This window comes from Pantherophis guttatus, chromosome 5 (assembly GCF_059756535.1).
Source record: "Pantherophis guttatus breed Tessera chromosome 5, ASM5975653v1, whole genome shotgun sequence".
NCBI classification, from domain to species: domain Eukaryota; kingdom Metazoa; phylum Chordata; class Lepidosauria; order Squamata; family Colubridae; genus Pantherophis; species Pantherophis guttatus.
In genome coordinates this window covers 82,518,037-82,533,601 of record NC_142067.1, presented here as the reverse complement: position 1 = coordinate 82,533,601, position 15,565 = coordinate 82,518,037, and the positions used below count along the sequence as shown (strand labels likewise).

The following is a 15,565-nucleotide window of genomic DNA, read 5'->3' as shown; positions in this document are numbered from 1 at the left end:
CTGTTAAAGCTGTAAGGATATGAAAAGAAATTCAGCAATAATTCAAAAGTAATAAACACAGGGCATTCATATCAATCCTCTCCTCTGAAATTTGGCAGGATCTTACCCTTTTAACCTTCTGAAAATCAGTAAAGATCTGCTCCCACCCTCAAATGCTGGAATAGGGGGAGCTAAGTTTAGTTGTTATGCTAGGGTTTTGGTTTTAGTATTTTGGGGGGGTTAATTACTTTGGTTTTAATGTTATTGTACATATAAGGGTATTAGCTCTAAGTTATGAGCTGCCCTACATTTGGTACAAAAAAGTGGCTATATAAATGTTTTAATAGTATTTTTTCAAACTAGAACTTTTTAAAGATTAATTCCACAAAATCTATATCCTGAGAACTGAGATCAGAGCTGCTGGGCCTGGGTTTCCAATTAAGGTGAGAGTGATTTGTGGACCTGAAAGCACTAGGGGAAGTCATGATTGTTCTGAGTAAGTATAAAGCCTTGGATCGTCGAGAAGATTGTCATTAATTATATACAGTCTATTCACAAAGAAAGTACAAGAGGCAGATTGGACTGGAGGCCCTCTGAAATAAGGGAATAGGGGCTCCTGCTGGTATTAGCCCTCATGAGAATAAGATAGTGATATGAGGGATATCCTACACTTTTCTATGAGGGTAGCTTTTTTATGAAGGGAGTGAAAAGTAGTTGAATTAAAGATATATGGATTAAGGAGGTTAAAACAGATCTGAGTGGTTGTGACCCTGTTAGTTGCATTAAGTAGAAGTCAGAAAATGAAGACGGGTAATTTGATTCAGGCTGGGTCTATTGGTCATGATAGAAAAGAGGCAGGGAGAGCTTTCGGTTGACGTCACAGCAAGATTGGACACAAGGAGCGGGTCTCTGCGCTCCCGTGCCGAGATCTCCCGGTTGGTGGGCTCTGAAAGGAGCCAAAGCCGCCCTGTAGGGGCGGTGAAGCAAAGAGGGGTGCCCTGTGAGGTCGCAGAGAGTCACAACTCTCCTGTCTGACACGGGGTTCTTTTTCCCTCTCAGCCACGGAGAGGAGAAGAGACATCCGAAAGATGGCTGCCACAAAGCTGGGACAACTGAGGAACAACTAAGACTGGTGCTGGAGCGAAGTAGGTGAACAGTGACTGGAACTGGGGGAGAGGATTCCTTTTTACTTAAAACCTAACCCCAAGGAACAATTTAGAACTTATTGCTCAGAATTGTTTGTTAAAGCGGCGATTAAGCATTCTGAGAAAACTACCAGACCAGAAGGAAAAGATCTAAAGAGAGAAAAAGAATAAATTTCTAAAATACAGAAGATTGGACTTTTAAACTGGGAAGACATGGTATTGGGAAGGCATTTTAAAACGCTGGAATTATTTACTTAAAAAACTTATTCTGCTTCTATAATTAAATTACAATTAAAATTATGATCAAAATAACAAAAATTAGACTGACTAGTGGCAAAACTGAAATTTAAGTTGAGAGCGCCACCTGATGACGAAAGGAAAATATACAAGTCTGGAAATACTTATATGAAGGATTGTGAAAATATATACTGGGTTATGTCTAACTACTCCACAACTACTGGAGACTCAAACATGAGAACAAGGAAGTTATTTAATTAAAGTGACCCCTGAATGTTATGCTAGAAGATTGAACCTGTAAAGGGGATGTAAAGAGGCTTTTGATAACTTCTGGGACTATTTAAACGGAACTGATTGATTTCTTATGGAATACAAAGAACTATGATTCTTGAAGGGCAATTTTAGGTCTGAATAAACGATTCTTGGATGACTGGACAAAAGTGGAATTTCTTTAAAACAAAATAAGATGCTTCATAAGGAAGAAATGAGTGGAACTTTGAAGGAGATGGCATTAATTTTCCAAAGCAAAAAAGACATCATGGAGAAAGGATTTAAAGAGACTATGGAAAAAATGGAAAATGCTATATGTGGGATGATGAGTAAAGATCTAGACGCTCAGAAAAGGGAGGAGCTAACAGAAGGAATGGAGGAAAAGATAGAACCGAAAAACCAGCAAACAAAAGAAGAAGGCAAGGAGGAGATAATAATAAAAATAACAATGATTGATGAATTAAACCAGGGGGAAAATATTTTAAGAGAGTTGAAAAGAGAACTGGAGATACAGGAAGATACTTCTGAATGGGAGATAGGGGTTTGGGCAGATACTTTGGAAGCTAGGCAGTGCAAGAGATGGGAAAAATAATTAGATTGAATAACCAAGAAGTAGATGCAGACAGAGAGAAAGATCCAAGAGAGAAATAGGGGAGGCAAGTCAAAAAAAAAAAAGCATTTGGCAGGGAAAGAAGGCAAGAATAAAACTTAAGCAGTTACAAGATGCTAAAATGAGAGGTGGTTTTGGTCTACCTAATTTTGAACTATACTATCAAGCAGCTAGTTTAATGTGGATTAAAAAATGGATAACATTGAAAAACACTAGACTATTGAATTTGGAGGGACAAGATTTGTTGATGTGGTGGCACGCCTTTCTATGGTACAAAGGAACTAAAAAATGGGTATTTTAGAAGACATCAGATATGTGAAGCACTGTTTTTGAATTGGGAGAGGATTAAAAAATATCACTATTTGAAGATTCCAGTCTGGGTATCTACAATTGAAGCCTTTTCATATTCAGTGATATTTAAAGGGGAACAAATTGTTAGATATAGTGAACTATTGGATGAAAAGGGTGAACTTAAATTAAAGCAAGACCTGGAAGACCAGGGATTTAAGATGGATTGGTTTTCCTACATGCAAATATTTTCTAGATATCGAGAAGATTTTAAACAAGAAGGTATTTATAATGTCTCGACTGTTTTGGATAAGATACTAATGAGTTCTGATGAACATACAATTAAAAAGTTATATGGATATTTGCTAGAGGTAAAATTGGAAGAAGAACAAGTTAAAGAATCAATGATAGCATGGGGGAAAAATTTTGGTTATGGTATTGATTTAGAGAAATGGCAAAAATTATGGTTATATAGTTACAAAATGACTGTCTACAGCATATAAGGAGAATTTGTATAAGATGTTTTACAGGTGGCATTTACCCCCGGCGAGTATAGCCAGAATGTTCAAGAACAAATCGGAGAAGTGTTGGAAGTGTCATCAGACCCCAGGATCTTATTACCACATGTGGTGGACATGCATAGACGTAAAGAGATTTTGGACTAAGATACACACGTGGTTGGAAAAAATAACAAAGAGACATATTGACCTTAAACCAGAGATATTTTTATTAGGGATTTTACCAGAGACATTTAATAAAGAATTGCAATATTTAATTGTGAATATTTTAACAGCGGCTAGAATTGTATTTGCAAAAAACTGGAAAGGAGAGAAGCGAATTACTGATGAAGAAATTATTAAGAAAATGTTGGATTGTGCTGAAATGAGTAGATTGACACTTGAAATAAGAGAACAGGAAGATAAACAATATTATTTGATATGGGAGTTATTTTATCAATGGGTAGATAATAAAGCATGGGAATGAAATATTATATATGAAATGAAATTTGGATAAAATATTTAAATATTTGTTTTCTGCTAGAGGAAAGAACATTTGTCATATAATGAGACTGTGAAAATTCTTTGAGAGCACAAAATGATTTTAACCGATCAAAACACTGTGATTGTTTTGGAAGGATGATGTTTTTATGTTGTTTTTGTTTAAAAAATAAAAAACTTTTTGCAAAAAAAAAAGCATAGCAACTAAAGTACTGGTGGGCAAGAGACAATGGATAGAAAGGAAAGGGTTTATCTTTTTTTTATTTGCTTTTTTTCTCTTTCTTTCTCTTCTTTCTTAGAACAGTGGCTTGATTAGAAGTTAGATAGAAATAAGAGAAAGGGGAAACATTTGTATATTCAGTACATACCTTTATATAATGGAATAAAAGTAACAATAAAATGGGGAAATTAGAGATTGAATGATGGTATTATTAAGTACTTTTTAATAATTTTGTGATTGGCATTGGAATAATATATTGAAACAGAGCAATTAAATAATGAAAGAACATACTTTAATATAAACATGTGTATTACTATCAGAATCATATAGATTTGATGTTTGTAAAGAATATGATTAGAATAATTTTGTATGTCTAAATAATGTTGGGATTGGTATTAGAATTGTGTATCAAAATATTGAATAATGAAATAGTGAATGATTGTATCTTAATACAAATAGATGTAAAGAGTAAAATATGGGAGGTAAGTTAAAAATGAACAGGATTCAAAGCACCAAAGTGGGCGAGAGATGTTGGATAGAAGGAAAACGTCTTTTAATAAAAGGGTGACATGGCTAAAAGTTAGAATAGAGATAGAAATAAGAGAAAGGGGGAATTTATTTATTTATTTATTTATTTTGTCACATTTCTATGCCGCCCAACTCCCAAGGGACTCTGGGCAGCTTACAACAAAGAATAAAACAATGCGAACAATCCCATTAAAAATGTTAAAAAGAAAAACATTAAAAACTTTAAAAACGTTAAAACACATGCACTCCAATTCGTGGCCGCAAGATCATTATAACGAGATCAACGGCCCCAGGCCTGCCGGAAGAGCCAGGTCTTCACCGCTTTGCGGAAGGCCAATAGGGTGGGGGCGGTCCGGACCTCAGGAGGTAATTGGTTCCAGAGAGCTGGGGCAGCCACAGAGAAGACCCTCCGCCAGAGGGCCCAGAGAAGATGTTCTGTGGGGACATTAGTGTATATATTTTTACATAATAAAATAAAAGCAATAACAAGAAGGAAGCTTAGAAATTGAATAGCAGTATTATGTATGATCAAATAATATGTTGAGTGGCATCAGAGCAATATATTAAAACATGGAATAATTAAATAATGATAAACTACAACTTAATATAAATGTGTATTATTAGAAATATATAAGATGGTTGAATGTAATAACTATGATTAATTTGACTAGTTTTATGTGTATTAGACTGTATGACACCCAGGTGCCACACTGTTCATGCATTGATATGTATATGTAAAATAAAATTAAAAACTGGGGGGGGGGAGGCAGGGAGAATTGGAAAGATTCAGCAGATAAATGCCATGTACATCATATTTCCATGAAGATGGGTAGGGAATGATACTATGGGAAAATAGTAGGTCAACCACTCCAGGGAAGTGTGGCCTGCAATTTAATGCTGATTGATATGTGGGGGTCTTCTTGTTCTTGCTGATCATGAGATTGCTAGAGTTTTGGCTTTAGGTTATTGCTGGTAAACAAGGTTCCATGTTGGGTAAGACCATATCCATTCATGATTTACTTGTCAATAAGTGGACTTCATATGTATAACCAAAACATGGTTGGGTGGGTGTCACAATATCAATAAACAATTATCCTTGGTTCAGTCATATAATGAAAGTCCTACCCCAGCGTTTAGATGCTTTAGGAAACTGGATAGGAAGAAGCAAGTTGAAGCTAAATCCTAGAGAGAGTGTTGTTAAGTTGGGTGATTGAGGAGGCAGAAGCAAGGTAGTGCGTGACAACAGCTCTTTATTGTAGTGTGAATGTCAGTAAAGGTTACAGGAACACAGCTCCCTTTATATACCTTGCCGGCCAGGGAACTGACCAATCACAAGTGACTCATTGTTGTTTAAATCTCCCGCCAAAACTATATACATAACACCCCTCCCCTCCCAGAAGGCACATAGGGTGTACATTTGCATACATAATCACGCAGGTGACCAGGGCGTTCCCTACGCCTGGTTGACCTGTGCAGTTCAGTCTGAGGCATGGCATCGAGCTGGTCGGAGGGACCTTTTGTTTTTCCCAGCTCCGCCAATGGAACCTCCTGGATTACTTTGGGGGCGTTGCTTTCCTCGGCTGGGAGAGGCGTCTTGCTGGGGCGGCACTGGACACCGAAGTTCCTAGATAAGTCCCCGGATCTCATCAGGCTTGAGCTAGCTGTTGTGGGAAGAGTTTGGAAGTTAAGGCTTGGACTTTGGGGTTGCGGTTCTGGTTCGGTGGCCAATCTTCTCCAGAGTTGATCAATGTGCCTTCGCCAGATCCTCCCGTCTCCCATGTCTACGGTGTATGACTTGGGGCCTGTGTTATCCGAAATCGTCCCAGCTACCCAGCTACCCATAGGGACCCCTTCGCGTAATTTCTGGTGAACACTGGTGTCCCTATCTGGAATTCCCTCAACTTCTTATCCACCCCCTTGAATCTGTCTGGGGAATAGTTGGGATGTAATCGGTCAAGAATGCACCGCAGCTTCCTGCCCATCAGGAGCTCGGTCGGACTATGCCCTTTCGCTATGCATGGTGTGGCATGTTGGACAGCCAGGAACTTATCTTACCCTGGCCTGCCAATCCCCAGCGTCTAACCTTGAGAGTGCCTCTTTGGCCGTTCTCACAAATCTTTCAGCCAGTCCGTTACTGGCTGGATGAAAAGGTGCAGAGAGTGCATGTTTGATGCCCAGCTCTGCCAAGTATCCCTCGAACTGGGTGGCGGTGAATTGGGGCCCGTTATCCAATACAAGTGTATCGGGCAATCCGTGGGTGACAAAGAGTTTCCGAAGCACCTTGATTACAGCTTCGGAAGTCGTGAACTGCATTAGGATGATCTCGAGCCATTTCGAATAGGCGTCGACGATCACTAGGAATATTTGGTCATGAAATGGGCCAGCGAAGTCTATGTGGATCCTAGACCAGGGACCCTGGGGTCGTTCCCATTCCCTGAGTGGTGCTGTGGGGGGATCTGGCCAGGACTCTTGGCAGGGTTGACACTTCCCCACCCACTCCATGATGTCATCGTCCATTCGTGACCACCAAACATAACTCCTAGCTAGCCCCTTCATCCTTACAATCCCGGGGTGCCCATCATGTAACATGCGCAAAACCTTTTCCCTTAAGCATAAGGGAACAATGACACAATCACCCCACAGTAAACACCCCCCTTGCATAGACAATTCATTCCTCTTAGATGCAAACGATTTAAATTCCATGCCTTCAGTCTTTCCCGGCCACCCCCTCGTGACCCAACTCATGACCGTCTTTAGAACAGTGTCCCGAGCTGACGCTCTCGCCATTTCGGCAGAAATGAGAGGTCCTGAGTCCAATGCTCAATAAGTAGGACTGGTGTCCCCGGTGTGGGGTCTTCTAGGATGTCCGGTAGTGGGCATCGGCTGAGGGCGTCGGCATGCCCCAAACTCAGTCCCGGTCGGTGGACAAGGCGGTAGGAATATGCTGCTAAAAAGATAGTCCAGCAAGTCATTCATGTAGACAAAGCAGCAGGGGTGGGCCGATCCCCAGCCAGGAGGCCCAAAAGCAGCTGGTGGTCTGTGACAAGTTCAAAATTCCACCCAAACAGGTATTCGTGGAATTTCTTTACTCCCGAGACGGCTGCCAGGGCCTCTCTGTCCAACTGGCTGTAGTTCCACTCAGCGCTGGACAGGGTGCGGGAATAGTAAGCGATGGGCGCCTCTAGTCCATTCGGTAGTCTGTGGCTCAGGACGGCTCCTACTCCAAAGGGGGATGCGTCGCAGACTAGTACAAGTGGAAGTGTTGCATTGTACTGGATGAGGAAACTGTCCGCAGACAAAAGTTTCTTCACGACGGCAAAAGCAGCAGTCTCAGTCTTTCCCCAAACCCAGGGTGCATTTTTAGCCAATAGTCGGTGTAGGGGTTCAGCTACCATTGCCTCAGGAAGATGGCATAAAAGTTAAGGAGACCCAGAAAGGCTTGTAGCTCCGACTTGTTCTTGGGGGTTGGCGCATTTTTGATGGCCCTAATCTTGCTTTCGGTGGGGTGAATGCCCATTCCGTCCACCCGGTACCCTAGGAACTCGGCTGAGGGTACTGCTATCATGCATTTTGTCCGTTGGACCCGGAGGCCAGCATTTCTGAATTTCTCTAACACTAGCCTCAGCCGGTCCGCTAGTTGCTTTTCGTCTGTGGCGCTGATAAGGACATCATCGAAATAGGAGACTACCCCTGGAAGTCCTTGTAGTAGGCGTTCCATCATACTTTGGAACAGGCCGGGGGCTACACTAATTCTGAATTGTAGCCTAGTGCATTTGAAGGCACCTCTGTGAGTTACAATAGTCTGTGCCTCCGCGGTAGCGCCATCTACCGGCAGTTGCTGGTACGCCTGCGCAAGATCAAGTTTTGCGAAGATCTTGCCTGGACTCAGCGAATGGAGCAAATGATGTATGATTGGGACGGGGTAAGCGCTCTGCTGGAGACCCTTATTAATTGTACATTTGTAGTCCGCGCAGATGTGCACAGACCCATCAGGCTTGATGGGTGTCATGATGGGGGTCTCCCATTTGGCGTGGTCTACTGGGACTAACACCCCCGGTTTAATTAGTTTGTCCAGTTCCAAGTCAATCTTAGGCTTTAGTGCAAAGGGCTTAAGGCCTTAAGGCTTAAGGGCTAAGTCTAGCCTTAAGTCAGATTGGGGCTATTTTGGGGTCAAGATTAAAAGAAATAGGGGTCCCCTCGTACTTGCCCAGCCGGTCGTTGAACACGTCCTGGAACTCCTTCAGCAGGTCATCTCTCAGACTGCTGCTGCTCCGGGCTAGCTCGCTGCTTGCGCTGTGGACTCTGGTGAATCCCATTCCAAGGGCCTTAAACCAGTCCAGCCCCAGGAAGCTCGGTAGTTGTTCGCTGACCACGGTGAGGGGAAGCTTCTTCCGGTGCTCTCCATACTCGACCTGGAACATGCCAACTTCTTCCATGGCTATGCGGTTTCCTTGGTAATCCTGAAGCCTTATCCGCTGGTGCTGTAGTTGGCTCTCACCGCTTTCAGGGTGGCCCAGGACATGATGGATAGAGATGATCCAGTATCAATCTCCATCTCACACGTGCTTCCTTCGATTTTGACCGTGGTGTCGACCTTTTTTTTGATGGTCGTGCTGGCCAATCCTGGTGCTGCTTCTGGTTTTGAAACTCACGCCTTTTCCTTGGGTCGCCATCTTTACCGGTCCGCTTGTGCCGTGCCGGCTCTGATTGGCTGTAGCCGTCTCTTGGCTTGTGGTTGACCAGTAGGTTTGCCCGGCAGACTCTCGCCAAATGCCCCTTCTTCTCGCAGCGTCTGCAGATGGCGTCCCTGAACTTACAGGTCTGTCTCTGGTGTGATCCTCCGCAGCTTGAGCAGCTCCCGCGACGCTCTCTCTGCTCGCGTTTCTGCCTTTCGGTTTGGAAGACGTCTTTGTCCGGCTCTTCCTCGCTGTCGGTTTGGGTTGTCTCACGGTGTACTGTTGTCGACCTCAAGGTAGCTTGTGAGGTGGTTGGACGTTGCAGGGTCTCCGCAGCCTTGGTGGATGACTCGTGTGCCCTTGCTTCATCGAGGGCGCTGGGTAGAGTCAGGTTAGGCTTTGCGAGCAACCTTCTCTGTAGGCGTATATCTCTAACGCCACAGATTAGTTGCTCTAGGAGCGCCTCATTGAGGTCTCGGTAGTCGCAATGCGTTGCAGCCTTATGCAGGGCAGCCATGTAAACGCTGATCAGCTCTCCTTCTCGCTGTACTCGCTGCCGGAACTCGTACCGCTGGACAAACTTGGATGGTACCGGGGCGCAATGTGCTTTAAGCGAGGCTTGTAGCACTTCCCACAATACCGTTTGGACCAGAGTCGGCTCAGAAAATGACTCAGCCATGTCAAAAACGTCTGGCCCGCAGTGGCTCAGGAAGAGTGCCCTTTTTCTGTTGCCTGCAAGATTGTGCATGTCGCTGGCTTCCAGGGAGCACTCGAATCGGATCATGTACGACCCCCACTTCTCTCTCTCGGGGTCGAAAGGCTTTGGTGGTACATACGCAGACATCATGGTAGTCCTGCTATGTATGAAGCTCGTCAGCCTAGCTGAATCCGCTGCTGGTAGCTTTTTTTCAACTTGCTTCTCGTTGCCTCAATCCCACACTCGTCGCCAATGTTAAATTGGGCGATTGAGGAGGCAGAAGCAAGGTAGTGCATAACAACAGCTCTTTATTGTAGTGTGAACTTCAGCAAAGGTTACAGGAACACAGCTCCCTTTATATACCTTGCCAGCCAGGGAGCTGACCAATCACAAGTGACCCATTGTTGTTTAAATCTCCCGCCAAAACTATATACATAACAAGTGAATTCAGAAATTATGTGATAACAATACCCCCAAAGGATCAGGTTATCTATATACAGTATATAAAAAAGGATCTATGTATGTATATACTTGGTACACAGTTGACTTACTCTCTGGAAACAAATACTGTGGGGATAAGACACCCCTGGTGTGTGTGTCTGTCTGTGTGTGTTCCAGCATAACTCTGGAACGCCTCGAGCAATTTTAACCAAACTTGATATATAGTTGACTTACTCTCTGGAAACAAATACTGTGAGGGTAAGGCACTCTGGTGTGTGTGTGTGTGTGTGTGTGTGTGTGTGTGTGTGTGTGTGTGTGTGTGTGTGTGTGTGTGTGTTCCAGCATAACTCTAGAATGCCTCAAACAATTTTAACCAAACTTTTTTTTTTTAATTTGATTTATATGCTGCCCTTCTCCGGAGACTCAGGGTGGCTTATAATGTGCTCAGCAATACTTGGTACACAGATGACTTACCCTCTGGAAACAAATACTGTGGGAGTAAGACCTCCCTGGTGTGTGTGTGTGTGTGTGTTCCAGCATAACTGGAATGTCTCGAGCAATTTTAACCAAACTTGGTATACAGATGACTTACTCTCTGGAAAAAAACACTATGTGGGTAAGACACCCCTAACACCCTTCGGGGGGGGTCTGTGTGTGTGTCTGTATTCCAGCATAACTCTGGAATGCCTCGAGCAATTTTAACCAAACTTGCTGCACAGATGACTTACTCTCTGGAAAAAAATACTGTGGGGGGGGGAGGGAGGTAATATATCCCTAACACCTCGGGTGTGTTTGTGTTCCAGCATAACTCTGGAATGGCTCAAGCTTTTTCAACCAAACTTGGTACACAGATGACTTACTCTCTGGGAAAAAATACTGTGGAGGTAAGACACCCCTAACACTCGTTGGGGTGTGTGTCTGTGTGTGTGAGTGTTCCAGCATAACTCTGGAACGCCTGGGCTGCTGAAATGAAAAGGAATAAATTATATCTATAGTATCAAATCACAGTATTTTGACAGTGATAGTGTGCATTTTGTAATCAAGTTCTGTCAAGATACAGCCTGTTGTGCCTTAAAATGGCTTCTAATGTACATCACAATGGAGTTGCCATGGTAATGGCTTCACAGTACTCCACAAGGGGCCTCCCTCTGGTAAAGTGGATTAGTTCTTAAAAAAACAAACAAACAAAAAATAAACCCCCTAGGCCCTCAGCTTCAAGCAAGAGGGCAAGTTGTCAGGGGAGATGCCTGCTAATGCAGATAACTGCCTCAAAGGCTGTTCCCTGGAGAATTTTTCCCAAGCTGTTGGCCAGGGAAATTAGATCTCTAATTCTCACCACAGTGAGTGATGGCTTTTCCTGTCTAATACAGGATTGGGGTAAATAAATACCCCAGCAACGCCAGGCTAGCAGCTAGTAACTATAACTTTTATAGATACTGAATTACTCCTAGATAGGCAGGTAAAAGCCATTGCTTCCCATATCTTGGTTACATCTCATATATGAATGCAATGTTCTCTACATGGGATTACCTTGGCAGAAGATGTAGTTGGTACAAAATATTCCTGTGTGACAGTATAAAAATGTAGTAAATAGTCTCAGAGTGAGATGGGCGGTATCTAAATTTAATAAGTAAATTTAGTAAATGAAATAAGTAAATTATTGTGAATCATCTTCCCACCAGGCAAAGCAAGAAGAAAAATGTTCATGCTAAGTTTGCAACTTATATGTTGTGGACAAGTTGAATAAATTCAGGGCAACCAGATGACTTCATGGGAACAATTAATTTCAAATGTTTCCAACATTTGTAGAGCCATGACCACTCATGATTGGACTTCATGCATGATTCTTATGAATCTATGAAGCAGCTCTTAATGACAGCATAATTAAAAAGGCTGAAATCATAAATGTGTTTGCTTATTTATTTATTTATTGCAACTTTTATGTCATCTCTGATTCTAGGCAGCTGATAGTACAATTCAGCCCAGCATACATACTTATCTAGGAGTCAGTCCTATTAAACCAATTAATCCCTCATCATGATAAAATAATTTACTAGAATCCAGTTGTTTAATCCTTTATGTCCCAATGTAATAAAACAAAGCACAAATAAATAGATAACCTATTTTTGGTTTCCAAATAAAGGGACTGCTGTATAAGATTCCATGGTATATTTCCAGGCACAGTAACAAAAATATTCAGGTGAAACATTTTTCTCAAGTCTGCTCTATAGCTGGCTACTTTAATTCTTTCTCAACATACAATATTTGGAATTGCCAGCTTTAGGCAATTGTAAATAATGTATGTTGAAAAAAATCTAAATACTGTTATGTTGAGGTACTGATATAGGAGTGCTTCTCTCTAATTAAAAATATTTTGATAGATTCCACTAGGTGGCACTTTAAGGATATAGCAACCAGTTTTTATCTCTTGTTAATTTTATTATTTAAAATAGGGATGCATAATATTTATGCAGCTCCATTTTTCCAGGTTTTGACTTGAACATTCTCTGGTGGAATGTATTACTTTGAAAACAATGGTTGCAGCTTGGCCATCGTTGTTTTCATACTTTATTTTTACATGCTGTTTCTTAAAATGAATACATCTCTGTATTTCAAATTTGTAATCAGAATCAGATATGAAAAGTCATATCTTAGTAAATGAGTCCCCAGCCCCAATCCATGGTCCATTACCGGGCTGTGGCCTATTTGGAATTGGGCCGCATGAGTGGCTGGTCAGAGTGTGTGTGCGCGCAGCTCAACTTTCGTGCACACCAGCCTCACCTCGCGCAACCCAATTCCCCTAGCCAGGTCGCAAAGCCGCAAAGGTTGGAAAATGCTGTCTTACTCTACAAATAACATATATACCATGCTTATCATTATTCCCATTTATATTAGCAACACTAGGTAAAGCATGGTAAGCCAAAAAAATTAAAGACCAAAAAACTCCAGAACTACCTATAAATCTAGTTTATTCCACTAACATTTACTTATATTCTCTCCATATCGTTCCTTGAAAGCTATCCTGGATTTCACCATATATTGCATTTTGTTGTCAAAATTCTTCTCTTTATGAAGATCTCATCAATTTCATCCAACCACAATTTTCTTTTCTCTCAGTTTATACACACTTCATATATTTGGTTTTGCTATTAAATCCTCATTCATTTTGCCTGCATGACCATACAACCAATGATTGATAGGCAGGTAGGCAATATCCAACCTCCCCTCCTTAGGGAAAATTATGAAGAAAGTGATGGGTTTGTCATTTACTCTAGATGGGCTCTAGAAAGAATCAGATTATCTGGATAGATAGTTGGGGTTCAGGCCAGAGTACAGAATGGAAATCAAATTGGTTGCTTAGATTACTCTCCTACAGTGAGGCATGGATGGAAGGACCAACACTATCCCTGTTCTGCTAGGCCTCTTGGCCTTCAGTACTATCAGCCGCAGCATCCTTAATTAACAGAATGTCAAGGGCTCTGTATATCCTAGCAAGGGCAGCTATTCTCGGTAGCTGTTTTCCTCTTTCTGAACAGCTTAATTCCCTTTGTGTGTGTGTGTGTGTGTGTGTGTGTGTGTGTGTGTGTGTGTGTGTAAGCAAGTTTTATTAAAAATTTTCTTTCATTATAAATACTTTATGAACAGAGTGTTGACCGGGTCACATCTTATACATTGATTTTTCCATATTCATCCCTTTTATATAAGTCTTTATCACAAATCCATCATTTTTCATCCTGTCTTGTTATTTCATCTCTTTTTTCCCCCCAAAAAAACATTTTACATATTTCCAATTTTGGCCATAATATTCTTTCCATATTTCTTTATCTTATCTTAATCTCTTCTTAATACATAATACATCAACTGTATCACTATCCACCCTTTAACTCCTAATTTCTTACAATAACATCAATTAATTGTCTATTTCTCCATTTGCCAAATATATTTCTCAAAATTCCCCACTTTTCAACTATACACAATATATGTCATCATGTTCAATTCTTATATTAAAACCCTTTAACTTAATTAATTATACACATCTTATCTTACTCTCTTCTTAATACATAATACATAAACAGTAACACTATCCACCCTTGATTCCTAATTTCTTACAATAACCTCAATTATCTTATTTCTTCATTTACAGCATATATTTTGAAAATCCCCATCCCACTTTTTAGCATTTCAATTTTGTCTCTTAATTTAACTTGTCTTCATAATTAAACCCAATTACCATTTCATATTTCATCTGCTTTCTGTTTTACTCTAAGCAATATACATCATCATATTGACTTCTTACATTAAAATCCTTTAACTTAATTGACCTTCCACAATTAATAATAATAATACAATTCCCTTAAATCTACTAACATATACCTTATTTCCCTTCCTCCTTTCCACTATTCTTCCCTCTTTAGCCATTTTCTCTTGGTCTCTCCAAAATTCCACTTCTTAGTAATTTCCTCCTTTTATCCCGTTCTTTTGACTTCTATTTTTTTTTTAATTTATTTATTTATTATGTCTTTTCTCCTGAATCATTTTCTCACTTTTAAATATATAACTTGAGTAATTCTCTCCAAGTTTTCTCCTAGTCTCTTTACACTATTTCCTTCTTTTCCCTTTGTTTGATTCTTTTTGGGGGAATATTCACTCCTATCCACTCTTGTTTTGCTACTATTAATCCCAGTGAAATCATCTAACTGCTTTTTGTTTTCAATTCCTTTTCTTTCAATATTATTTTCTTGCTCCTCACTTATACTCTCTTTTTCCTGCTCTGTATGTTCCAGCAAAATTTCTAACTTTTTATTACCCTTTAGTGATTTACACATATTTTTAAATATCTCAATTAGTTCTTCACACATCCAAGACTCCTTATTGTAAATTTAAAAAATTGTTAACACTTTTACTTTATACTTAATTGAAATTCTAAAGTCCAAATAGTTTCTTTTTAATTCCAAATAGTATCCAATTCAAATATTTATCCAATCCACTCCAAATTAAAGCTTTGTTATTTTCCACAATTGTTGACAGTCGAAACCAAATAGTTCAGAAAAACAGATACTCCTTAAAAGTTCTCAGTTTCCAGATTAAATCACAGTCACGGCTGTTGTTTTTTCTTCTGTCTTCCCACCAATATTGCACTACTCACTTTCCACCAGCAAATGTCTCTCTCAAATCCACAATATTCTCAGCAAAAATTCTCAAAAATATTTTAAATCCACATAAAGAGTTCTTTTCCTCCGGTTTCTTTTTCTTATGTTGTTTTTAATTTCTCCAAATCCAATTTTAAATCCAGTTGTAAAATTTTCTTTCTTGCGCTTTAGTATTTTAACCTCCTCTTTGTTCTCCCTCCATTAACTTTCCCAAATGCCAATTAGCTGCTCATTTCCACTCTGGGACACCTTTTAAGGTTATTAAAAATTTTCTTTTTTACTTTTGAGTTGGCCAATCACTCACCTGGTACCAGCACTCCTATCAG

The 15,565-nt window shown here is 40.5% G+C and overlaps 1 protein-coding gene and 1 pseudogene across 6 annotated transcripts in view; one reads left to right on the top strand and one right to left on the bottom strand.

Moving 5' to 3' along the window:
- The window catches only part of REPS2 (RALBP1 associated Eps domain containing 2), a 227,911-nt gene that overhangs the window by 189,450 nt on the left and 22,896 nt on the right, over nt 1-15,565 (top strand). Inside the window, exon 14 of one of the 6 annotated variants that reach the window (XM_060686700.2) lies at nt 10,893-10,973. The exons of the other annotated variants lie outside the window; for them this stretch is intronic. Within the exon in view, the coding sequence (XP_060542683.1) occupies nt 10,893-10,973 (81 nt within the window). The remainder of the gene's footprint in view (nt 1-10,892; nt 10,974-15,565) is intronic. 6 annotated transcript variants of the gene reach the window in all.
- LOC148113488 (uncharacterized) lies at nt 8,424-9,795 on the bottom strand (annotated as a pseudogene).